The following is a 25,630-nucleotide window of genomic DNA, read 5'->3' on the forward strand; positions in this document are numbered from 1 at the left end:
CACTGTCACGCACACGCACACAAAGCCACGCCTGCGCGGTGCGCCTCTCATTACGAGCCCAAGTTTGCACTGTCTTTTTAGGAAGCCCATGCTTTTTTCTCTCGCCACTCAAAGGTCGCGTGGTGCCAGGGACGCGCCTCCACTCCTCCACTTCCTCGTCACGGGAACGACCCAGAGCGCGTTCACGAGGTGCAAGGTCGCAATTTAAACACCCCCCACCCCCTAAAAAAGGGGGGAGAAAAAGAAAAAGCGTGCGAGACGAGGGACAGCCAACCCAAATGGTCCACATTGGGACACAGCGATCAATCAGTGGCATTGACGTTGCACACCTCTGCTTCTTCTGTTTACTGACATAGCAAAAGTCATCTGTATGGTCGCCGAGCAGCAGCAGCAGGGCGCAGCATGGTTCGGGAAACCAGGCATTTATGGGTGGGAAATTTACCCGAAAATGTGCGAGAGGAGAAAATCATCGAGCACTTTAAACGGTGAGTAGAAAAAAAGTGGTTGCAATTTTCCTCTTTGCATGTGCGCTGTCTGTCAGCTCCGCATCCGAATATGCAGCAGCATCACCCCGCCGTCATACTGCCAACACTCGCTTCCATATGCATGTCGATATTTCCACCATTTCCCTAGGAACCTACCTGTCCACCTGTCATAAATCCTGGGAAAAAAACAACTTCCTTTTATGAGTGCGTCTGCACCGAATCATCAGGAAATTCAAGTGTTGTTGAATTGTGCATCGATATCTATAGTAATTAGAAAATGTTCCCGTTTTTTTGTTCAGCACAGATCGCCGTTATGTTGCAAACGTCGCGAAGCCGCAATGTTATGTACATTTTTTTTTCAAGCTGAAAGCTATTGCACTGCAGTGAGAAGCCTTGCAGCTCTCGGATAGGCGCACCAACGGTGGTTATCACTGTGGCTTTTGTTGCCTGGCTCGATTTTGGTGTCCCTGCTCAGAATGCATCAATAGGAGATTTAAAAAAATGAAATAGCGTGCAAGCTGTCAAGGAAATCACAGCTGCGTCCCTATATGCGCCAGACTGCACAAACCGTCCGCGTCTACGTTTCTCTCTTCCAGTCGTAGGCGTCGCCATATCATCGTAAAGCACTCACGCCTCATAAATTGCACAAGGCGAACGCTATCACGAATTGAAAGCCTTTATGAGCGTGCATTGCGTGAATTGCCCTGTGATGTGCGTCGTGCTCGTTGTGGCAATGGCGCAGAAGAAAAGCTGCAGAGGTTCGACTGTGAGCGAGCCGAGGAAGGCAGCGTGCGTGCAGGTGAGCGTGTGAATGTGAGCGATGGGATGGGATGGGATCGGGGGGCGTGATGGGGGGGAGACAGAATGAGTGAGCAAGTGTGTAAAATGGCGTCGGAGGCTGCGCGTCCTCGGGTGGCATCACGATCCAATAAATACCTGGACGGCTAAAGGTGATCGGGACTAATCGAGTCAGGGATTTGCTTTTAAATGAAAGGAAACATACTCATAGCACAGCCCGTAGGATTTTTTTTTGGGGGGGGGGGGGGGGGGGGGGCGTTTGGATTTTTGCATCATGCTGAACACTTTGCTTCATAGCGCGCAGAACTCTCCAAAATTCACATTCGGTGTGTTTGCAACCTGAATGTTAATATATAAAACATTCGGTAAAATGGTATTATCCACGGAATGCAAGGTTCGATGCCGGGTGTGGATGTCATTTTCCAACCTGTTCAATCAGAGCCTGGCTGACAAATTTAATGGAATTTCCTTTATATATAGTCATTGGAGGGTCTAGCTTGAAAGGCACCCAGTGTAAGAACACCCCCCCTTCTTGGCACCTATCTTTATTTTTCATCTTAGTTAGTATTGGCTTCCACAAGGGGGCACAAATTCTCCATACAAATGACAATGACGATGATTAATTAATCTGTAAACTAAAACACTTCAGTATGAAGGAGGATTTGAAAACAAAATTAAAAAACCCATAACCATGATACAGTTGCAGACATTGTAATATTGTCTCTTTTTGACTGATGATTTTCCTTATCTACATGAGAAATTCTGAAGCGATCGGTCACATACTGTGGAGTTCTACAATAATTAATACATTATTTATTCCCCTTAAATCATGTATTATATGAAAGACCCTATGCTTTTGCTTCCTATTCCATTCGTTAAGTCCATCGTATTTTAATCATACATTCATTTTCCATACCGCTTATCCTCACAAGGGTCATGGGGATCCTATTTGATGGAAGTGGGATATTCTGAAAAGAGTTATCTAAAAACATGTGTACTTCTTGGACCACCACCCTGGCAAACAGACTTCTGAATTTTTTTTCCGATTCAGGTGAAATAATTGTTTCAAGGTCAAAGGTTCCCTTCAAAAAGGGGGAATGCCAGATAATGTCCCATGCCAAACAAGACTGGCAATACGTAAACCTAAGTGAAGAACAAACTTTTTGAGATCCATTTGTTCATACTGAGTATACAGAAGTTAACGCTTCAATATGAACAATTGATCTGAGACACATGATCTTTGATCTTCTTTGCAGTTGGCTTAAGAGTTTGTTTTTGCTCTCTCATCTGCAGATATGGACGAGTGGAGAGTGTCAAAGTCCTGCCAAAACGGGGTTCAGAGGGTGGGGTGGCGGCCTTTGTGGATTTTGTTGACATCAAAAGTGCTCAGAAGGCCCACAATGCTATCAACAAGATGGGGGACAGAGACTTGCGCACTGATTACAATGAACCAGGAACCATTCCTAGTGCCGCGAGGGGTCTGGACGACAGTCTGTCCTTAGGCTCTCGTGGCCGGGATGTATCAGGGTTCACACGGGCGACAGGGGGAGGCGTGTATGGCCCCCCCACGTCGCTACACAGCAGAGATGGACGCTATGAACGGAGACTAGACGGGTAAGTGGACACAGTTTCTATGATGGCAAGGGAAGACGTGCTGTGTTAATAAACTGTTCACACCCAATCTTATTTCTTGTATACATGTGTTTACTGACTTCCAAGGAGGTTGAAATTTTGCAGGGATCCCTACCAAAGTCAGCTCTTAAAGGTGGATCTTACATTATTTGTTAAAACTAGGTAACTAAAGGCAATTTCACTAAAGGCAATCTGTGTTGTGCCCACTATCCCGTACATTTGGCGAGTGCACACTTCTTCTCTGGCATGCTTGCTAATTGTCATGCAGATGGGTGACTGATAATTAGAGAATAGTAGTCTTCCTCATAGATTATTTGCTATGTTGTGGGGGTTTGCTGTGAATATTTTCACGCACTTACGGTATAATGCATAGCAATAAGCACACGCCAGAAGGAAAGAAAATAAATTAGCTAACCAAATTTGAATTAATATTACAGGGTACCATGCCTCTTGAAAAGTACAAATGTCTTAAATTGTACATTTACACTGCTCTGCGATTGGCTGGCAACCAATTCAGTGTTTCCCCCATCTACTGTCCACAGTTGACTGGGATAGTCTCCAGCACCCTAGCGGCCCATGTGAGGATAAGCGGTACGAACAATGAATGAATAATTTACACATCTTTTGTGAGCTAAATAAAGGTATAGTTTACAGACAGTAGTTAGAACAAATCCATGGTCTCGCGGTCATGGATAGACACATCCGGCATTGCACTTTAATTGGTTTACCGAACAAAGGCAACAGAGTAAACATCCATCTATTGTCAACAGAGCTTATATTTGCCAGGTTTGCGGAGTCCTGGAGCCTATCCGAGCTGACATTTTGAGCAAAAAGCAGACCACTCCCTAAACTGGTCACCAGTCAATTGTAGGGCACAGAGAGAAACATAGAGAGATGACCATTCGCACTCACAATTACAGTGCCACTAAGTGGGAATCAATCCCATGCTGCCTGCACCAAATTAGGCGAATTTACCACTACACCATCAGTGACAACAGAGTAAACACAAGAAGATAATTCACACTGACACTTGAGTCACTTAACCTTTGTTTCTAAAACACAATCAAAAATAAAAAAAGAACACATGCAAACCTAATTGTGTACATGCAGCACAGGCAAAACCTAACATTTTTTTCAAATGACTTTTTGTCACTTTGACATTTTGGTTCCTCAGGCCAATTACTGTACTAAATTCCTTTTTAGAAAGGTGCCGTGCAAAATGTTATTTCATATTGGGACCTGCAGAAAGAGCACCAAAAAGTAAGTAGTTTTGTAGAAAAATGCAAATAGGTGAATAGGTGGCAATTATTCTCGATAGCTAGCTCTGCACATTGGGAAAAAGAAGAATTAAAGTGCAGTTTTTTCATTCTCTATTTAGTGTCATTAAGCACATGACATTGCTCCTCTCGCTGATGAATCATGAGAAGCAGCCATTCTGTCATATGACTAGATATAAACCATTTCAAGAAAAAAGTTCTGTAACACTTGGTACTTAGGAACACATTCAAACCCAATTTACACATCCTGTGATCAGCTAGTTATCCATAATAACTACTGCCACCTGGTATAGCAATGCTGGTAGTGACATGCACTCATATAATGTTATCCTCTCACCCATTAGTGATGCACACTAGAATTAACAATGATTTAAAATAAAAGACCGCCAATAAAGTAGCAATTCAATTTTGCCATGTGGGACAATGACGTGACGGTAAACATGAACATGCAGGCACCTGAATAGTCAAGGCAGCGGCAGGAGAGGGAGGGTCAATTAAGTTTGTCACCTGATGTAAATTCACGGTCTCGTCTATTTTGTCACGAATAGCGTAAATGGACAAATGCAGGTGTCAGGTGGATTTGTGGAGGGTAAAGATTGAACATGGTACATTTTTCCAGGATTACTGAAAATGGATACATGCAGGGAGATAAACCGAGAGCGTTCCATCACCTAGGATTCCTCTCTTAATCTGGAGTTATATGGTTGGCCTGGTGGATTATGTCACCATTTGCCCTCTGTGTAGTTACCCAAATAAGCACGCAGTATATAACACACGGTAAAACAATATTTGGATGAGTCTCACGTTCACTGGAGCCATCTGGATAACCTACAAGGGAAATCCTCCACTGCTGGATTAACACCTAAAGGATATTCTATCGAAAGGTATGGGTTGTTACTTGCATTATTTTTATTTATTTTTATGTCTGAGATCCGGCCACTACAATTTCAGATATGGGGAAAAATCAAATTATAAGACACCCACAAATCACCTCAATCCATTGGGACCTTTTTCCCCCTCAAGGATTTATAAGGACAATGTTTGCTGGCTGGAGAGTTTTGGCATCAATACCACTGGAGATAACATGCCTACGGAGTACCTCCTTTCTCATGCGTGGAACTATAAGTGTTTGATGAAAAAGCACAGAGTCAAATTTTACCCATGCCTGGACTGCATGCAGACAGAATTATGGACAGACAACATAAGTGACTCTTTGACAGCATTCTCTCCTTGACTGCAAACCAATGACTGGAGAAGATGGATTACCATTGATCACAGCCTTTCAAGTAAACTCGGAATGGACTGATGTCTCCATCCCTGTGGAATTTGCACAAGCTCACAAAAGGACATGTAGGAGGAAAGTAATCCATGGTTTAATTAAAGATGGAATTTGTTTTTGGGATATTTTGCATTGAAAGACGAAGAGATGCCTGGATGGATTTATGAACCAAGTTGATCTATTCAATATCGACCATTGCTGAAGGTGGATCCTGATTACTCGAGTACCTCTCATTTCTACTGCCTTGACGACGAGGATTATGCCCCCTACCTCCCATTATTAACCGTTTTGCTTCATTCCTCCCACCGCCACCCTCCACTCATCAATTTTGCCCACACAAAGTTCTATCTCCCTGTATTGTATTTGGAATTATAGGTCAACTTACTACTTTCTCAAAAGGTTGGTATGTCCTGCCCTGCCTGTGTATTATACTGTAGCTGCCCTTGCTAACCTCATAGTTGCACTGCTCAATCTTGATCTTCATACTAACAGCACTGGCTGCTGTACACTAGTCCTACCTTACTTTATCTTTTATTATTACCCCTTTTCTTCAACATTTCTTACCTGATCTCCACAAATGCATGTGGTACAGTATTGCATTGGTACTGCAGGAGGCATAATGTCCAAGTGATTTAATGTGTAATTTATCTTAGTCTTTGTTGCTTTCAAATCAGTGATTTGATGCCATCTAAAATACTAATTGGATTCCAGGGTCAAACTGTACAAGTTCTTATCTGTCACTAATAATTAAAAAATATATAAAACAAAACAGAGATAATAGAACACCAACATTAAAGTCAAGGTGATTTGCACTGCTATTAATGTATTTTTACCCTTTTTTTATACATTAAAAATAATTTTATTGTAGGCCACTTTGTTGTTATTGTTGCCAGCGCAGGGCCATTATCATGGCAAATTGTATGAATGTTTCAGATTATTACAAATATAGAAAAAAGTGATAGCTTGTTTCAAAATCAGAGGAGAGCACTTTTTTTTTCATTGGCCACACAAAAAACTATGAAATCTCCTGCTTAATAGGCTGTCATTTCTCCTGATGCTTTGGTCCATTAAATAAGAGTCAGACATAATGTTGTTGTTATCACATGGGCTGTCTCCTTGTGCCCTGCAATTGGCTGGCAACCAATTCATGGTGTCCCCCACCTGATGCCCGTAGTTGGCTAGGGTAGGCTCCAACACCCCTCGCAACCTTTGTGAGTATAAGCGGTAGAGCAAATGAATGAATGGCTGTCAAATCGGTAGCCCTTAATCCGTTGTTAAACTGAGTTCTAAGGGTTCTAAATTGATATCTTGCTTGATGTTCTGGCATCTTTTGTGATTTTTCTCTGATACCTTTTTGGCTGAATTCCAAATTTCACAAACCTTTCAAGGTCAGCAGTTGAAGTACAGTAAATCCTTATTTATTCTGGGCTGTGTGCTGTGAACCCATCCGCTATGTAGAGCAGGGGTGTTGTGTGCAACACAATCCCCGAATTGTGAGCCAGATCAAAATATATCTGTTGTGACCAGTGGAGGATCTTATCTGCCACACGTATAATTAAAAAAAATGGTATTTTTGTAAAAATAATGAGACTTATATGTTTTATGTTAAATCGAGTTTCAATTCATATGAGCGATTTAACATTTCCTAACAATTTGAAGTGAAAAAATTCAATAGTATGATGAATTGGTATTTTTCATGAATAATTTTCAGATCACATCACAAGTTAAATAAAAAAGTTTCATGTAGATATTTAACAGAGAGGGAACAAATAATGCTTGTGGTAGCACATTAGTGGCTGTTGATTTTAAAACATTTGCAAGAAGCCCTATATGAGAGAATATGACACGATGCTTATAGTTCCTATCCAGTCCTCTGACATCTTGTTGTATTTTTCTGTAGTTTTTTTAGCATAGCAACCTAATTTTCAGGTTTTGGACAGTTTTGTTCTTGACAAAGCGACATATTTAAAAGATGACAATATTGATGGATGTTTTGCATTTTGATCAATTTCAATTCAATTGTGCTTAACCAATCAATATTTGATTAGTTGTTAAATCACTACTAATGACCTTTTTATGGTTTTTGTTAACCAATTTTTATGATGGCTGGCATTAAATTGGGGAACATAACAAACTGTTGCGCTGAATTTGTCAGATTGAAATTACAGGTAAAAAGTGTGTATTTGGCTCAAGCCTTACATTTGGATGATTTTCTTCCATCTGTTTTGTCTTTTCCTAGGACTACTGAAAGTAGAGAGCGGGCATACGACCATGGTACTTATGGTCACCACGAGCGTCAAGGAAGCAGCTTTGAACGACAACGACATTATGACGCAGACTATTACGCGAGGGAAAGGACTCTTAGCTCATCTGGAAATAGCTCTAATGCAGCTATCGGAAGCAGTACAACGTTGTCCTCTGGAGTCAGCGGTATCGTTAACGCAGTTGCTGGAAACAGCAACAGCGATTCTAGAACAAGTGGGGCGGCAGGGGCCGCCACAGGTGGAAGCGGAGGATCTACATCCAGTGGGGTTGGTTTCTATCGTTCTCACAGCAGGAGTCCATGTCGCTTTGGGACACCAGAGCCTCGTTACGATTCTCGGACCAGGGAGGCCTTTACTTTGGCTAGTGTGGTTCACAGGGACCTTTACAGAGAGGACAGGGCGCGACGCAAAGAACGGTCATTTCGACACAGTCGCAGTCGCTCGCCACACTCATCGCGAAACCCCTCCCCCCAGAGGCTGGCAAGCCAGGCTAGTCGGCCTCCACGCTCCCACAGTGGCTCTGGCTCTCGCAGCCGCTCCTCCAGTTCAGACTCGGTCAGCAGCACCAGCAGCAGCACAAGTGGCAGGTCAGTAAAGTTTTATTTTACTTTTTATACCTCTAAACGTCTTTGTTATTTGCCAATGGTGCCACCTTGGATGAGTGATTTACAGCCCAGTTGTATGTTCTTGATGATGCTTTATAGTGTAATGGGGATAGTGATTGAGTCAGTTCCAAGTCCACTCCTACTGGATGATTTACTCCTCGTGGGTGGACCTGAGTACGCTTTGGAGGGTCTATGGTCCAAGAATTAGTCTGAAAGCAGGAAATGTCTAGTCGTCTGACAGAGGCAGCGGATTTTGCATTGCGCATTGAACATTTATATTCATTGTAAAATTAAATTCAACATTGCCCATAGTTTTCTGAGTGGGTCAACCAGACAACAGAATAAAAAGAAAAATAATGGTTAAAATGGATGGACTTTAGGAATGGAGTATTTAGGCTATGCATTTCATTTTAAATCAAAAGGAAGAATATTTGAAATTGATTTTAACCAGATATTTGCACCTTGCTTGTTTTGGGTTTGATTCCATGTGAATTGTGTAAAATGTATTGTCATTATCTGGGTCCACAAGATACAGATTTAAGTAAGTATTTCTTTTGTTCATGTTTTTCAGTATGCTATTTTAACCATTTCAACCTCCAATTGTATAGATTAAAAAAGACCACAGTACTGGACTTTGGCTAGTGTGGCTACTGTGTCACACCCCTCTAGTTTCAGGAGTGAGCATTTTACATTGACACTCCATTCTAAACTGCCCAGTTTCATGATCAAAATAAACACATTAACGCCTGGTTCAAATTTTCAATTTGGAATGTGGCAATATAAAAGCTTCATAATAATAATAATCGGACATAGGCTTTGTCATCATCATTGACTCGAAAAGAAGCCTAGTTGTCATCATACCCATAAATCCTCATAATCTCCTTCATCTCTTTAAAAAAGATCGCTTTTCTGGGATATCTTGCAATCCTCAACCAGTTTGGTGCGTTGATTTAGAGAATGCGCACCACCCATGTTCTCCAAATACAGGCTTCACAAACACCGAGAAAAAAATGCAGGCTGTCACGGCAATAATACGTGAGCTTCAAATGGAAGCAGGCAAACTCCATGACTGATTTCACCATTGGCTGTGCCATATTGTTGCTATGATGCATTTAGAGGAGACACAAATGGTTTAAAGGCAGTGTTTTGGTTGAAAGCTAGGGTTAGGGTTTTGCATCATTGGATTATGCTATGGTTATGGTTTGAAGCCAGCTGGAGGGTTTTAAAAATTATTGTGAAAGTCTCATAAATAAATATTTTTATTTCATACTAACAATTTGGTAGACCTGTGACTTAATGTACTTATACAAATGAATTTCAAGTTTTTAGACCGGCCCCATATGCTTACTTTTTAGCTATTGTACTATTTTCTCTCTAGACACTTACTGTATTTAATGTTCATTGTCAGTAAAAGTGACCGCTGCAATGTGGGATCAATTGGTAATGACTTAAAGTAAAGAGTATCCGCACCAAGGAACTACAGCAGCCAAACCTACTAGTATCTAAAGCCGTCGCTTGTAGCTAGCTGTTGTGGCACAAAATAGAGTAATGCCGAGCTTTTCCATGACAGTTTCTGACATGCTGAAGATTGAGAAAGGATAGGGATTTTTCGGTGTGAATTCATTCATTCATTCGTTTTCTGAACCGCTTTATTCTCACTAGGGTCGCGTGGGTGCTGGAGCCTATCCCAGCTGACGTCGGGCTAGAGGCGGGGAACATACCCTGTATCGGTGGCCAGCCGATCCCAGGGCACGGGCAGACGGACACCATTCACACCCATACCTAGGGGCAATTTAGAGTGTCCAATCAGCCTACCATGCATGTCTTTGGAATGTGGGAAGAAACCGGAGTACCTGGGGAAAACTTGCGCAGGCCTAGGGAGAACATGCAAACTCGGAGGTTGACGTGCTAACCACTCAACCCTCCGAGCTGCCCCTGTTGGGTGTGAATTCTCTCTGATTTAAAAGAAAAAGATTGGGTGGCAACTTTCATCCACCTGCTCTGTGTCGCCACTTCTGTCTTTACTTTGCTATTGGGGTCTCACTGCATCATAGCAACAAATGAAGAGTTTGTCAAATGTATTTGGGGGACAGACAATACAAAGAATAGTATACAATGACATTATTTACAATCACTAGCACATCACCCGGCACTACTCCAACCTGCATGTTATTAGAGACATAATCACGATCACTGATTTGATTGGTTGGAAAAAGGTGCCGCAATCATTCATGCACTTTCAACAGTTTATTAAATGGCACAAGGCAACAAATATAAAACGGGAACACTTACAAGCAGCTGCAGTACATGTCACACTCAGACGCCCATAGACCGACTTGTGGTCTTAACTGCATGCTTCCATTTGCACATTGCAAATAGGTTAAAGTGACATCTGTGGTCAAATGAGGTATTGGTATTTTCAGGACACACTTGTTCTTTTTCTCACTGCGCACTCCTCCCACCCATACCCCTTTCTATGCGATCCAGTTGAAACTGGAAAATTCTAGCCAGTGCTGGCTCCTTGCCCACTCCCACAGGCCAGAGTCCCTCAGTCAGTAGCACTACCGGGATTGCCTGAGCACAAGCGAAGAAAGGAAGGGAGGGAAGGGGGCTGGCATGTTTATGGTTTGAATATAATGAGGCAGTCATGATTTTGAGCACACACTAGTCCATCTATCCTTTCATCGGGATCAGCCGCAGCAGACAAATTAGCTTGGGAGGAATTCAAAATGCTTCACATTTGTCTTTTCATGCTATACTATCTTGATTTGACATGAGACTTCTGCAGCAATGTGCAGCATTTTTCAGTAGAGTATACAGTGCAATAATTTGACCATTTATTCGGCATTCATTTAACTAATTGGCTGCTGTTGACGACGCTAGACATTCAATTCATTTTCATTGGGAGAAGTCGATCGTGAGGGACCGCCATCAGCCTTTCCAATCAATGTCTATCACTGTTAGTGGCACTAAAAGATAAGCATTCAGAGGTTCCCGGCCCTCCCAGTTTGAATAAATTGTACATCTCTTGTTGATATTGTTGCCTCAGTGATTCCAGCAGTAGTTCAAGTGATGAATCACCAGCACGCTCTGTGCAGTCGGCTGCTATTCCAGCACCAGCAGCGCTTGCTTTATCATCCCTTGACAAGGAGGAACCACGGAAAAGTTTTGGCATCAAGGTCCAAAATCTTCCCGTACGCTCTACAGGTGTGTTCCTGTCACCTTTGGCTTAAGTAAAACCTTTTTTGTTTTCTGATGAATTGCATATAAATGTATGTTTTCTTCACGACAGATACAAGTCTTAAAGATGGTTTGTTTCATGAATTTAAAAAACACGGAAAGGTCACATCTGTACAAATTCACGGAGCTTCCGAAGAGCGCTATGGACTGGTCTTTTTCCGGCAGCAAGAAGACCAAGAAAAAGCTCTTGGCGCATCAAAAGGGAAGCTTTTTTTTGGAATGCAAATCGACGTCACTGCTTGGAACGGTCCCGGTATGCTTTGGTTAGGAATCCTTGCATGCTACGTTAACGAGACACAAAAGTAACCAGGATCAACCCCTTTGCAGAGACTGAAAGTGAGAATGAGTTCCGACCCTTGGATGAGAGGATAGATGAGTTTCATCCAAAAGCTACCAGGACACTGTTCATTGGGAACTTGGAAAAAACCACCACATATCATGATCTGCTCAGCATCTTTCAACGCTTTGGAGAGATTGTGGTATTTTGAATAAACAATGTGAATATTGCAAAAGGTTTTACAGGTATTTACTGCTAACTGGGTCCTTGTCTTTTTTTATGCTTATGAAGGATATCGACATTAAGAAAGTGAATGGAGCCCCACAATATGCCTTTTTACAATACTGTGACATTGCAAGCGTCTGCAAAGCCATAAAGAAGATGGATGGGGAATACCTTGGAAACAATAGACTTAAAGTAAGACTCAAATTTCCTCAAAAATTGATCAACACACCAGTACTTTAATATGGTTTTGTTCTTCAGCTTGGCTTTGGGAAAAGCATGCCTACGACATGTGTTTGGCTTGACGGATTAGCGTCAAACACTACCGAGCAATTTCTTACTCGGCTCTTTTGCCGCTACGGACATGTTGTCAAGGTGGGTCAAAGGATACTTGTACTTTGCCCTCAGGCACATGGCAATGTCTTGTCTGATTTGTCCTCCTCAGGTTGTATTTGACAGGATGAAAGGAATGGCTCTTATTTTGTATAACAACATTGAATATGCTCAAGCCGCAGTCAAAGACACAAAAGGATGGAAGATAGGAGGCACTAAAATAAAGGTAGGCAGTTGAATTCAATGTGTGAGTACGTTTAAAATAGTATAATTGAAACGATGTACTTTTTTTAATAGGTGGACTTTGCCAATCAGGAGAGTCAGATGGCTTTCTATCGCTCAATGCAAGCGTCTGGCCAGGATATTCGAGATTTTTATGACATTCTTTCTGAAAGAAGGTTTGTTTGCAATTTTCAACAAAGTCCCATTTTGTATTGTCACTTACTGATTGAGCCATGTTTCGGCAGGGATGAACGACGCTCTCAATATGAGTTTCAAGTGGAAAGGCAGTATTATGAAAATGCTCGCACACCAGGGACTTATGCTGAAGATCCTCGCCGCAAATACACAAGTAGAAGTCGAGAGTTTTACGCCGAATGGGAGCCATATCAAGGAGATTACTATGAGACGCAGTACTACGAAGACAACCGGGAATATCGAGAATATCGCGCTGATCCTTACGAGCAGGATATTCGGAAATACAGTTATCTGCAACGAGAACGCGAGCGGGAGAAGGAGCGTTTCGAGACTGATCGTGGACGTGACCACGGGAGGAGAACCATTGAGCGGAGCCAAAGCCCATCTCTTGTTGCCTCACGTCGCCCTGCAAGCCCAATGGAATCTCTCTCAGTATCGGAACGGATTGCAAGTGACTCCGAACGCCGGATATGTTGCCCCTCTTCTGAGAGAAGCGGTAGCTGCAGTTCAGTCTCCCCGACAAGATTTGAAAAACTTGAAAAGATACGCACAGAACGGTATATTAAAATGGACAAATTTGAAAAGGGTGTTTGTGAAGTGGAAAAGTTTCATTCTGTTGAAAAGGAGAAGCGCAATGGACGTAAAGAGCGCAGTGATAAGGACAAAAGTGACCGTCAGCGGCTCAAAAAGCTCAAAGCATCTTCACCAATCACCCAAACATGCGATGCCAAACCGGGATTTGATCGGGATGTTAGTCCTGAGTGTTCACTGGCAAGTAAAAATGGTAAAACCCCAAAAGATAGTTCGAGTGGAAGCAAGTTGGATCTTCTTCCTTGCGTGGTTCAATTAACCCGAGTGAAAGAAAACGAAGGAAAGCTAATTGGTCACGAAAATCAAGTCGTGAGGGGTGGGAGTGACAGCCCTCAACTCGTCTCACCTTCAGCTGGCCAGAGAAGTCCTCTGTACCGTACAGAGTCATTGAAAGGAAATTTAAAAGGGCCCAGAGACAAAAGCATGCACAGTTCAGTGGAGCATATTGATATGGATGCCAAAAATAAGTCCAAAAAACATGGAAAATCGACATTTGGTTTCGACAGTGGTGTTTCAATGGATTTTGATCGCTTGGCCGCAAGAAAAAGGCGCTTTGAGGACTCTGGCAAAAATGATAATCAGAAGAGATTTAGTGAGGAGGATCTGGGGAGGTCTGTCCTCCAGAAGCCTTGGAATAACAAGGACTCTGATTTCCATAAGAATGTTTTCATTAAAAAAATACACAAAAAAGAACAGAACAGGGATAAATCTGTGCAGATATTTTCACTTAATAGTCCCATTGAGGGACAAGAGTCCAAAACCAACTCCATAGGCATTTCCATACAACTGCCCACCCAGCAAACACTGCCTGATGCATCTTCAGAACAATTGGACTCTCCCTTTTCGAAGACAGCCAAAAGTGAAAATAGCTCCAGTCTCATAAAGACATGCAGTGATGGCAGCCTTAATTTGGATGAAATGAAAGAACAGAGAGAGGTTTTGTGTGACAAGGACCAAAGTGCAAGGAACTGTAGAGACTCTGAAGATGAAGAACAGTTTGTGCGCTTCGGGCAGACCGACACCTTTGCGAAACAAAAAAAACAAGAGGTTGGATGGCTGCAAGGCAAGCTTTATGATCTTGACAAGAGTGGCAATTGTGATGACACACGGCTCAAAGAATCGGAAGATGTGGGAATTGATTATGTCTCACATGATATCAGAAAACCAAACCAGAACACCAAACATGATGGCTTCGCTTTGTGTAAAAGGAATCAAATTGAAAATGTCATTTCAAATAGAGGGCAAAACTTGGTAACCTGTCAAAATTTAAATGAAGTTGTTTTTCAACATATGACAACTTCTACAATTTCCAGTTCTTTAGGAAAGGAAGAGGAAAAAGCCCAGATCTCTTTCTCAGGCTTAAACGCAGAAACAAAATCATCAGTGACAAAAGAATATCCAGCACATACTCAGTCATTGAAAAGTAATGTGGTCCTGAAGACGCATCTTCAAACACCTGAAAGTGAGGATGAAAAATTAAAGGTGTCGTTTCTTGGAGGCAATGAGGACTTTATGTGCTGTTGGCTGGGAAGGGTTACCTCTGATTCTCAAAAAATAGATCCGCCCTTACAAAGCGAATGTGTCGATAAGAGCCGTGAACAGGATTTGGAACCAGGAGAAGTACAGTCTGATTCCGATGATGATGCAGACAGAAAACACATCTCTCACAAGTCCAGTAGTTCTTTATCTTATATGCTGAGGGAACGGGATGAGAGGATGACAGATTTAAAACTTTGTGGTTCATTAGAAAAGAATAAATTTTACTCCTTTGCATTAGACAAAACTATAACCCCTGACACTAAGGCACTTCTCGAAAGAGCCAAGACACTTTATTCATCCCGAGAAGAAAACTGGTCCTTTCTTCCTTCCCGCTTCCCAGCCCCACACAGCTGCACGGATAAAATCAAGGTCGAACTAGCACCCCGACCAATTCCCTCTTGGTATATGAAGAAGAAAAAGACCCGTACAAACTCTGTTGACGATCTACACGGCAAAAAAGAGGAACTTAAGCCCCAGGACCAGGAACGCCAGGAACTGTTTGCCTCCCGCTTCCTACATAGCTCAATCTTTGAGCAGGATTCTCGCCGTCTGCGGCATCTCGAGCGTAAAGAGCAACATTCTGAAACCAAAGTCGATGTGAATTTTGCTCAGCTAGGTGATCCTGAAGTACAAACAGAATCTGAAGAAGGAGACACTTTACCAGAACCCATCGTGCTATTCCATAGTCGTTTCTTGGAGCTGCAACAACAAAAAGGGAAGGAATTTGGTCCACTTGATCCTGAAACGGATTCTGTTGTGTTGGAAATGAAAACCAATTCCGAGCTAGGTTGTGAAGATGTACTTTATGATAAAATGTCCAACACTCGAATAAAGGATGATAAAAAATCAGTCAGCCCCCATTCAACTACACCCGTTTCCCCACCTATTCAATACGTGAAAGAAACGTCTTCACCTGAAAAGCAAGACACTTTAACACCAGCCATAGATAAACATGTGCCATGTAAACAAGAAGACAATGTGGCACCAGCTCTTGAGAACTCTCCTTCTCTCTCTCCTCTTTTGAAAAACATGAAAACAATCACACCTAAACTGAATGTCAGTTCACAACCCATGGTTATAAAGAACGAAACTGAAGTAGAGGCAAAAGCAGAAGTAATTCAATCCAACACAGAAATTAGTGACAGCTTGCCAACAGAGCACAATCACCCTATGGATAAGGTGTCGTCTCCAGGGGGTTCTGGGAAGAGTTTTGAACAGGACAATGCAGATGTTACATTTTCCGATAATGCAAAGGCAGAAGAAGAGAATGGTAACCAGAAGACGCAAATTCCAAAAATGTATAATCCCGAGGAGTCCAACAGACCAGAGATAGTCAATGAATTGTGTATGACTGAGGTAGAAGTTGAAATCGTACCGGTATCAAATCGAAGGCAAGCAAAAAATAAAAGAGCAAAAGCGAACACAATAATACGCGCACCGCAGGCTACCAAAAATGCCAAAGCTAAACCTGCAACACGCAAGAGTGAACGTATTGATAGAGAGAAACTCAAAAGGGTGGCATCGCCCCGGCTAGAAGCGCCAAAAGGATCCCCGGAGAGCAAAATTGCATCAAAATCTCCAATTCACGCACAGGATTCGGAACAAACCACTGACTCGGGTTTGGTTCATGGCAGAACACGTCGACGAAATGTACGATCAGTTTACGCTACTATACATGAAGGAGAGCAGTCTGGTAAAGGGATAGTGGAAACATCGCGAACAATGCGCAAACGGATTACAGACAAAGAACACGTACAGCAAGACGTTCAAATTCCATCTACTAATCCTAGACGAGGCCGCCCACCGAAAAGGGGGGTCAAACGAGTTGACCATATATTGCCAGTAAAGGGGGAGTTGCAGAAAATTATGGAGGGCCACGTGGAAGATGAGGAAAGGTCAAGCACATCGGAAGTTGTGAAATCAGATGGGTGGCGCTCTCCGAGAAAGGTACAACAAACGCCACTGACTTCATCGTCACCAGTTAACAAAAAAGGGAGTAGACTTGAGAAACAGATTGGAGGAACTACAGTTCAAGTTGAAATAAGTGATATAGCAGGTTACAATGAATCAGGGTTGAAACTTAAAGCTGATTTGGATCTAATTGCAAACTCTTCAGACACAAGTTTACAAACATACAAAAAGGCACTGGACATGGCACCTAAACCGACTGATGTGGATAATGAGGACCCAGCTCTATCTGTCCTAAAGAGTGGAGTACCTGAAAAAAGCGTCAAAATGAAAATAACAAGGTTCAAACGAAATGCCAAGCAGAGCACCAAGGATAAATCCCACAGTTTAAGAAATCTTGAAATCCGTGTAAGTGTTGATGATGTCAAAGGTTTACTTTGTTCTGAAAAAAACGACCCTGATTCATTTCAAGTCAGTATTAAGAAAACCAAGACTCTAGTTGAGTCTGAAGAATCAAAATTATTATGCTTTCCCAAAGAATCACAGGAGCTTGATGTGGAAAATAAAGACGAACCTGTATCTAGACCCGAGTCTCCGCTGCATCCAGCTGCTGTTCTTCTCGCACATCAGATGGAACTAGAGCAGGCAGTTGAAAATATTGCCAAACTTACAGTGGAGCAACCTCCCCGACTATACAAAGAGCCTCCTTCAGGCCAAGTGCCCGCAATAGCTCCTGCAGTGCCACAGGTACAAACAAAGGTTGAAGAGGTTGAAGAAGAAAAGCGAGCAAACCCATCAAGTGAAACAGAACTTGCAGCTGCTATTGATTCCATCACAGCTGAAGAATCAAGCGCAGAAGCAGAAGGGTTCACATCTCCTCCCACTTTTAATGCTCTTATTCCCACCCCTGATACATTGCCGTCTGGTACCACCAATGAGAGGATGGGAACTGTAACGCAACCAGCGATCAATAATAACCTTGATGCTGTTTTAGAGGATGGTGTTTTGTTGTTGAGTCCAAAGTGTCCAATAAAAGATACTAAGACGAGTGAAGATTCCCCAGAGGCCAGTACACCCAAGAAAACAAGTAAGGTTAGGCCCAAACCCCCCAAAAAGTCAAGAAGTCGTAAATGTTTTGGAAATAAGAAGAATGAAGATGCTACACATCCAGAACCCCTCCCTTTGAAGCTACCTGAGTCAATCCCAGAGGATCCAGAAATCAAAAATTCTAAAGCAGCCGTTGTTACAACTGGAACTACTACAGTGGGATCAGTGGTAACTGCTGTTGCTACATGTCGGCATGATGTCACAAGCTCTACAACTTTGGGAACACCCAAGGAGGCTGAACAACCTGAAGTTGAACAGCCTGTACCTAATGAATCAGCTTGTCATTCAGACTCAAGAGTCATTTCCTGTTGCAAAAATAATTCCAAACCAGCAGAACTGTCTTCCTCTTGTCTTACTCCTACACCTTGCCGCCCACCACTATCCCAGTCGGGTGTACCATTATTACGACCTGCCAAACTTTTGCCAAACTGGCCTCCGAGAACCGAAGAAAGTAGAATCTTTGTCGGCCCTCCACGTCACGGGACCGTGGTAACTTCTACTGTAGCAGCTTCTTCTATACCAACGCCGCTTGGAACATCTTCAGTTAATCCCCCCATGCCTCCTGATACTAAGGCTTCTGATCTCCATCCTAGTTCCAGTACTTTGAGAAAAATTCTAATGGAACCAAAATATGTGTCTCCATCAAAAAGCAATTCAAGTCCTACCACTCTGGTGACGACTACTACATCAGATCCTTTACTGACGTCAGAAAATGAAAGTATGCCCCTTACTACGGGTCCAAGGCATGTGGAAGGGAGATTGTCTATACATCCTCAGTCTATACATCACAAACATAAAACAGAGCCTCGCCAAAATTGTGGTGACCACATCCAACCTACTGTAATTTCCCCTGCTACGTCTGTAATAAGCCGCATTCCAATACCTTATGATACCGAAGAGACACCGAGGATTTCCCTGAGCAGTCGAAGCATGTGCCATTCTTTGGCTAAACCAAAATTCAAAGCAAATTCTAATGAGAATCATCAATACCATAGTGCTGATGTCACTAAAGATGAAATCAGACTGCGCTCTGTTGTTGAGAGCACTCCACGGTCTGTTCCTGGTCTTAGGGTAAATACATCAGAAGGTGTTGTCGTTCTAAGTTATTCGGGTCAAAAAACAGAGGGGCCCCATAGAATGAGAGCCAAAATCAGTCAAATTCCGCAAGCAAGTGCTGGAGACATCGAGTTTCAACAATCCGTGCCTAAATCTCAGGCAAAGCATGACACAATCGTTGGTTTGTCCCAGTTACCTAGCAATAGAGGACCCCCAACTCCGCCTCCTTATGAGCGCACTGGGATTCTCTTGTCCACACAATCTTATAACTCTCAGCCTGTCATTTCCAGTCCCAAGCAGGATATCCGCAGATGTGACAAGCCTGAAGTATTATATCACACAGCACCACAGGGCAGTGTGGTTAAGATTCTTCAACAGCCAGTCTCTGCTCCTCAAGTCTTAATGTACAACCAAGCTGCGATTCAACAGCAGCACGGTAAGAGATTGGAGACAGAGGTGCCACCCCAAAAGTCAGTTCAACACCAGTCTAACCTCAACCCTATCAAGAGCCCTCAGCACTCCTCACTATCTGGATCACACATGAGCTCCAGTCCTGGCACGCCGACCGATCGCTCAATCCTGCAGAGCAAACAAGACCCCCAATCTTCACAAACAACTGTTCAATCCGCCTCGCGTCTTGTCAAAACCTGCGGATCTAGCAGTTCTACTCTAGGAAGCTCTCTCGTCATGCCTCATGGCATGTCATCCATAACAACTTACAATGCGATGGTGCATCACCCGCACCCGGAGCAGTCCTCTGTCATAATGCAACCTCAGAGTGTCACGCATTCGGTGACGCGGGAACCAAGGATGAATGCTTCACCGATGCCTGCAATCAGCTACGGGAGAAGAAGTCACTCTTTGTCCTCTCCTCTGCCTCCGCCAATACAGCACTCGGCCATATCTCAGTCGATTGTCATCCGGCAGTCTCATTCGACCTCTCAGGTGCCAGCGTCTACTGGCGGCGATGTCAGCAGTGTAACCGACGAGGAACAGAGACCTTTTAACCACGCACTGAGCAGAACCGCACTGTCCCAGCTAAAGTCAGAGTCCGTATTGCTTCACAAAGATCGCGTGGGGCTCCATGCCAGCTTAAGTCTGGACCAGTACCGAGGCGTGTCTCAGAACATGCTCACGCATCAACAACTGGGAGAGCAGGCTATTGTGGACACAAGATTATCACACACCCCAGAGAATGGCACAAATAACATTGCTGTGAGGATGAATGCTGAACTTTCCGGAAAAGATTCATTCAAGGCATCGGACGGACAGCTGATACATTCACCAACCAGTGAAAGTAGAATCAGGGCAATTCACACATCGAGCCCTGTTATGGTGTCTCCGCACCCCCATGGCATCCAGCTGTCTCACTCCGGAGGTGTGGCCTCCTTTCCAGTTTATCGCGACCCGAGGGGTTTCCCTCCTCAGTTAACTGGACATTCTTCATCAGGACGCAGCACAGCTTCACAGGTAAATACAGCGTTTCATTTGGCACTGCAATTCGGAATAACGGTGCCACTGTTACCGCTACACCAACACCTTAGCACAAGGGTTTTCTTGATCCAATTATATGATTGGAAATTAGGCTCGATCGTTTGTTTTTCAGCTGATGGGTACGGCAGTAAAATGGTCTTTTTTTTTAAATGTTAGTTTATTAGCGGTTTCTAATTCCAAAACAATTTTTTCCATGTCCTATTCCAAAATGTAGGTTATTTGTTATAATACTTCATATTTCTTCCTGCATTGCCAAAGTAGCTGATCAGGAAGAATAGGGTATCAGGAGATACTTGAGCACAAGTGACCTTGATCTAAAAAAATCTGATCAGTAGGGTAATACTACACATACTGATGTGTTTATTTCCTATCCTATTCAAGCCTGAGAGTCCCCACCTTTGCCGTTCTACCTCTTCCAACACGTCTCAAATCCCATTGGATGGAGTTTCTCCCTCGTACCAGTCTCCTATGACTACTACTCCGATGGGCCTGAATCACAAGCCAGATCAGTCACTAAAGAAAGCCCCTCCAGCTTTCTCAACAACACCTCTGCCTGCAGCAGCCTCCTCAACGTCATTTCATCTACGACCCGATGCCAATTCAGATCATTCTGGACATCGCTCCATTGACATGGTGCACCTTTTGACGGTGGGAATAATACACATACACTAGTGTTTGACCTCTATTTTCCATCTCATAGAAACAACTCCCACCTAATACGTATTTTTTTCCTCATCTTTTTCAAACATCAAGAAAATCCAGGGCCAACTGCTTCCAGGTTTAATAAACGATTGAATTTTTTTTTTTTTGTCCAAAAGTAGCCTTACTCAAATGAGCAGTATGTGCTGTCTTTTAAAATAACAGTTTTATTTTTAATTTAACATTCAACCGTTTTTCAATCTAAAAATTGTTTTGTTTGATTGAATTATAAATGTTATTGTATTAATTGTCCCGACTTATTGTGCAAATGACTGTTTACTACCACAATTCTAGTTACTAGATTTTAGGTTTATGTAAACCCGAACAAATACATATATATTACTTTTCTGTTTAGTAGCCCATTTTTGTAGTTGGTTTTATTATAAAGTGGAAATGTGCCAAATTGGTCATTTCTTTTCGACTCAGGGTTTCTCATAGCTTCACCTCATTTGCTTTTGCATTGGCAAGGTTTCCTGCTAAAATCGAATAATATGTCTTTGTACAGAAATACCCCATTATGTGGCAAGGTCTTTTGGCACTGAAGAATGATCAGGCAGCTGTCCAGCTGCACTTTGTTTCTGGCAACTCTTTACTGGCTCAGCGCTCACTGCCACCACTAGAGGGAGGTCCTCTTCTTCGCATTGTTCAGAGGATGAGGCTGGAAGCATCTCAGTTGGACAGTGTGGCAAGACGAATGACTGTAAGTAATTCTGGGCTTAAATAGGTGGGAAATTAAGAATAATAACCCATGGAATATGATTCATCGCAGATGGAGAACGATTACTGTTTGCTCCTTGCGCTGCCTTGCGGTCGAGACCAGGATGACGTACTAAGTCAAACGCAAGCCTTGAAAACGGGCTTCATCACCTATCTGCAGGCCAAGCAAGCAGCCGGCATCATCAACGTGCCCAATCCTGGCTCTAATCAGGTCTGTCAAACTTTTTTTCATCTCATAAAAGGTATTCACAACTTTTGTGCTTTGGCACATTACACAGCTCGTCAGAGGGGTGTGGTGTTAAATTTCCAATTCCGCTTAATTGGTCTGAAAGTTACTTATTTGCCACACATAATCTATCTTTTTTTATTCGTCTGTGATAAATATACCTTTAACATATATTGAGAGAACCATTAATTACTCTTCCGCTAGTTATCAGGAGATACGATCAGTGACAAGTACTGAGCAGCAAAAATAAAATGGTATGAATATTAAAAAATGTTATGTTGTTATAAATGAAAGAAACTAATTTATTAACCATCATCAGTGATAACGTGCCATCCTCCATTGACTAGCCACCACTACAATAAATTGGGTGCAAATGGTTGGCTGGCAGTTTATTTTTGATTGAATTTTGTCAGGTTGTATGCTGTGAGATTTTACAAATGTTATACACATTGTGTCTCGTTTCAAAAACGTTGTAAAAAACTGGTTGACAATGTGACTGTCGGTTTGGATTTTCTCCCTCTCAATATGTTATTTTTTTATGTTTGCAGCCGGCCTACGTGGTCCAGATTTTCCCACCATGTGACTTTTCTGAAAGCCACCTGTCCCGCCTGGCCCCGGTTTTTTTGAACAGCATCTCCACTATTTCACCTCACCTCATGATTGTCATCGCCTCTGTTTGAATCGATTGAATTTTCTTTGTAAAGAAAAGCCAACACCAGCTATCTTTTGTAAACTGGAATTGCCTCATCTTTTTTTAATGAAAATCTCAATTAAGCATTTAAAGCAAATATTAACCCCCAATGTTTTTTTGCTTCACTGCACCAAGTCCTTAATTTTATCGATGGCGTTAGAGTCCAAAAAATGTTACGTTTGAAGTACAGGGCGTTTTTAAGAGCATTTCTGCTGAATATTTCAGTGCTGCCATTTTTTGAAGGCATTGGCAAGGCTGTGGAATTTAATGTTCTTTTTTCTTTTTTTTTTCCTTCTTTTTTTAGGTTTAACTTGACTTTTTTTTGTCTTCATAAAAGTGATTGTGATTTTTTTAAAGAGATGTGAGGAGTCATTGCACTATGTACAAGGGGCGAAAATGTGACTATACATATTTGAGTGTAAACGGATCTATGTTATGCTATAATCCAGAGATGAAGAATCATTTTAGTCCGCTGCTTTTGCTCCATGGCCAAGCTGGGAGTTGTACAGTTTACAGTCATAAGTTAGTTTGCAGCATCTTTTGTGGGCCATTGTGCAACTGTGAATACGGTAGGTAGTTGAAGACTGATGCAATGTGGAGACCAAGTGAATTTATTATTCTTCAGACAGATCCATATGTTTTCAATGTGTTCTTCTGACAGTTGACACAATAATGTCATCCACAAAAAAAAGAAAGTTTTTTCAATTATGTGCCAAAATGTTTGTGCTTTACATAAAAGAAGAAAAAAAGGAGTATAATCTATTTTAATATATGACTTTGTATTTTCATTCCTTTTTGTGGGGGAATGTTTGGGAATATTATTTGATCCCTGTGTTTGTGCACTGCTGATTTGGTCCCCTACTGCTCCAAACTGTCTCATGACAGATGTGCAACGAATGTGACTTGAACTTGCCATCATGCCGCTATTGGATGTGTTTGTTATTGTCTGTCCCTTGTGATTTGTCCTTTTGAAGCAAAGCTGTAAATACTTCCATGTGTCCTCCGTGTGTGTGCTCATATTTGCCCGTGTAGCTATTGTCTGAGGAAAGGGATTCCCGTGTAAAACCGATGCTGAAAGTAAATCACACTTGTCGGTCTTATTTGAGGACTGCGAGCTCAATACTACTATCATTATGTTGAAGGCACTTATCCTGTTTTGATAAATTCAAACAAGAAACCAATTGATACAAAAACTGTCTTAATTTGGGTGTATTTTGCTGCTCCTCCATGAGGACATTTTTAACTGTAAAATAATTTTGTTGTTTAACGTCTGAAGATCATTAAATGGTCCATGACAGAGTCTTTGATGTATTGATTTGATCATTTTCATGTTACAATAATGTTTTGTATTTACAAAACCACAGTGCACAGAGGTCAAAAGAGGACTGTTCATCCAGTTGCACTATACTTCAATATTATGGTAGTTGGATCATATTAATGACAACATTTTTAGACTGTCCCGAGGGAAGGCTACAGATCTTTTCCACATTGTTGTTGTTGTTTTTGGTGAGAAGTCTAACTAAAATATCTACTCCTCAGTTATTCACGGACATGTATATTCTAGGAATGCGTACGTATCGATACCCCAAAACCAATGTTAATTTTTTTTGTCACCGTGCTGATTAATTAATTCATTGTGGACTTATTTGTTGTTTGTAGGATCCGAGTTAGCCAGTAGAGGGCTTGCTAGCGCCTAGGTCTGGTTAGGATTCGGGGCTGTTGACACAAATTGGTCATGATCAAAGTCAAAGTCATTTCATAGTTCAATTTGAATTTGTTAGGCGGCCCGATGGAGCAAGTGGTTAGCGCATCGACCTCACAGCTCTGAGGTTCTGGGTTCAAATCCAAGTCACGTCCACCTGTGTGGAGTTTGCATGTTCTCCCCGGGCCTCCGGGGTTTCCTCAGGGTACTCCGGTTTCCTTCCACATTCCAAAAACATACGTGGTAGGCTGATTGGACACTCTAAATTGCCCCTAGGTATGGGTGTTAGTGTGCATGGTTGTCAGACTCCTTGTGCCCTGCAATCGGCTGCCCACCGATTTAGGGTGTCCCCCGCCTCTGGCCCGGAGTCAGCTGGGATAGGCTCCAGCACCCCCCATAACCCTAATGAGGATAAAGTGGTTCAGAAAATGAGGTGAGTTGAGATTTCAATTTGTTAACGTGGAACTTAATAACAGCTACTGGAATACGTTTCAGATGAACTAATACTGATATTATTTTTTTTAAAGCTCAAACTTTTATTGACAGATTTCCATGTTCCTCTGGCAAACACAAATAAATTACGGGAACATCTAGGTTCCTACACATTGACAGATGACTACTCAAGGCTTTCATTCTGTATTCTCTACCGTTGCGTGGCGTCTTCAGCAAGAAGAGAGGGTTGCGACTGTTTATGTGATTTAGTGCCCTCACAATCCACCACTGGGAATGTTAATTGATGGCCTTTTAGCTGGCTGAGAAGAAACAGAGCAGACTGGAAAAAGATGGAGTGGAAGGGTGGGTGCAGGTCAAGAAAGACTCGTTATATTTTTATTTTGACCCCAAAAAGTCCAGAGTATTTTACTTTTGAAAAAGATCTTTTAGAAGGAATTGAAAAATATGTTGTTTGTTCCCAGATACTGCCAAGTGCTTGTTTTCTTGTTTGTGTACTCCCACTGTTGGGATCTTAACATTCCATGCTGCTCCATATATAGGAGTAAATACGCAACTGACTTATTCAAGCTGAGTGCTTTTAACCTTTCATAGGGAACTCATTGAACACATTGACGGTGC

The 25,630-nt window shown here is 42.3% G+C and overlaps 1 protein-coding gene across 2 annotated transcripts; it reads left to right on the plus strand.

The window, feature by feature from the left end:
• Nucleotides 1-49: 49 nt before the first annotated feature.
• On the plus strand, nucleotides 50-24,157 carry spen (spen family transcriptional repressor). Of its 2 annotated transcripts, none has more exons than XM_077608442.1 (15): nucleotides 50-485; nucleotides 2,577-2,897; nucleotides 7,711-8,322; nucleotides 11,390-11,547; nucleotides 11,633-11,833; nucleotides 11,908-12,059; nucleotides 12,149-12,274; nucleotides 12,341-12,454; nucleotides 12,525-12,638; nucleotides 12,710-12,810; nucleotides 12,880-20,500; nucleotides 20,906-21,172; nucleotides 21,729-21,923; nucleotides 21,993-22,151; nucleotides 22,715-24,157. In XM_077608442.1, exons 1-15 carry the CDS (start codon nucleotides 403-405, stop codon nucleotides 22,844-22,846), a joined length of 10,356 nt encoding a protein of 3,451 aa, XP_077464568.1. In that variant the 5' UTR covers nucleotides 50-402; the 3' UTR covers nucleotides 22,847-24,157. The 2 variants fall into 2 exon arrangements, with proteins under 2 accessions (XP_077464568.1, XP_077464569.1); XM_077608443.1 differs by lacking the exon at nucleotides 50-485 and adding an exon at nucleotides 1,193-1,284.
• Nucleotides 24,158-25,630: the final 1,473 nt, after the last annotated feature.

Source organism: Stigmatopora argus, chromosome 1, assembly GCF_051989625.1.
Source record: "Stigmatopora argus isolate UIUO_Sarg chromosome 1, RoL_Sarg_1.0, whole genome shotgun sequence".
Classification (NCBI taxonomy): Eukaryota; Metazoa; Chordata; class Actinopteri; order Syngnathiformes; family Syngnathidae; genus Stigmatopora; species Stigmatopora argus.

Coding starts and splice junctions, on each gene's coding strand:
- spen (XM_077608442.1), top strand. CDS start 403: ATGGTTCGGGAAACCAGGCATTTATGGGTGGGAAATTTACCCGAAAAT. Junction 2,898..7,710: donor TATGAACGGAGACTAGACGG/GTAAGTGGACAC, acceptor GTCTTTTCCTAG/GACTACTGAAAGTAGAGAGC. Junction 8,323..11,389: donor AGCAGCAGCACAAGTGGCAG/GTCAGTAAAGTT, acceptor TTGTTGCCTCAG/TGATTCCAGCAGTAGTTCAA.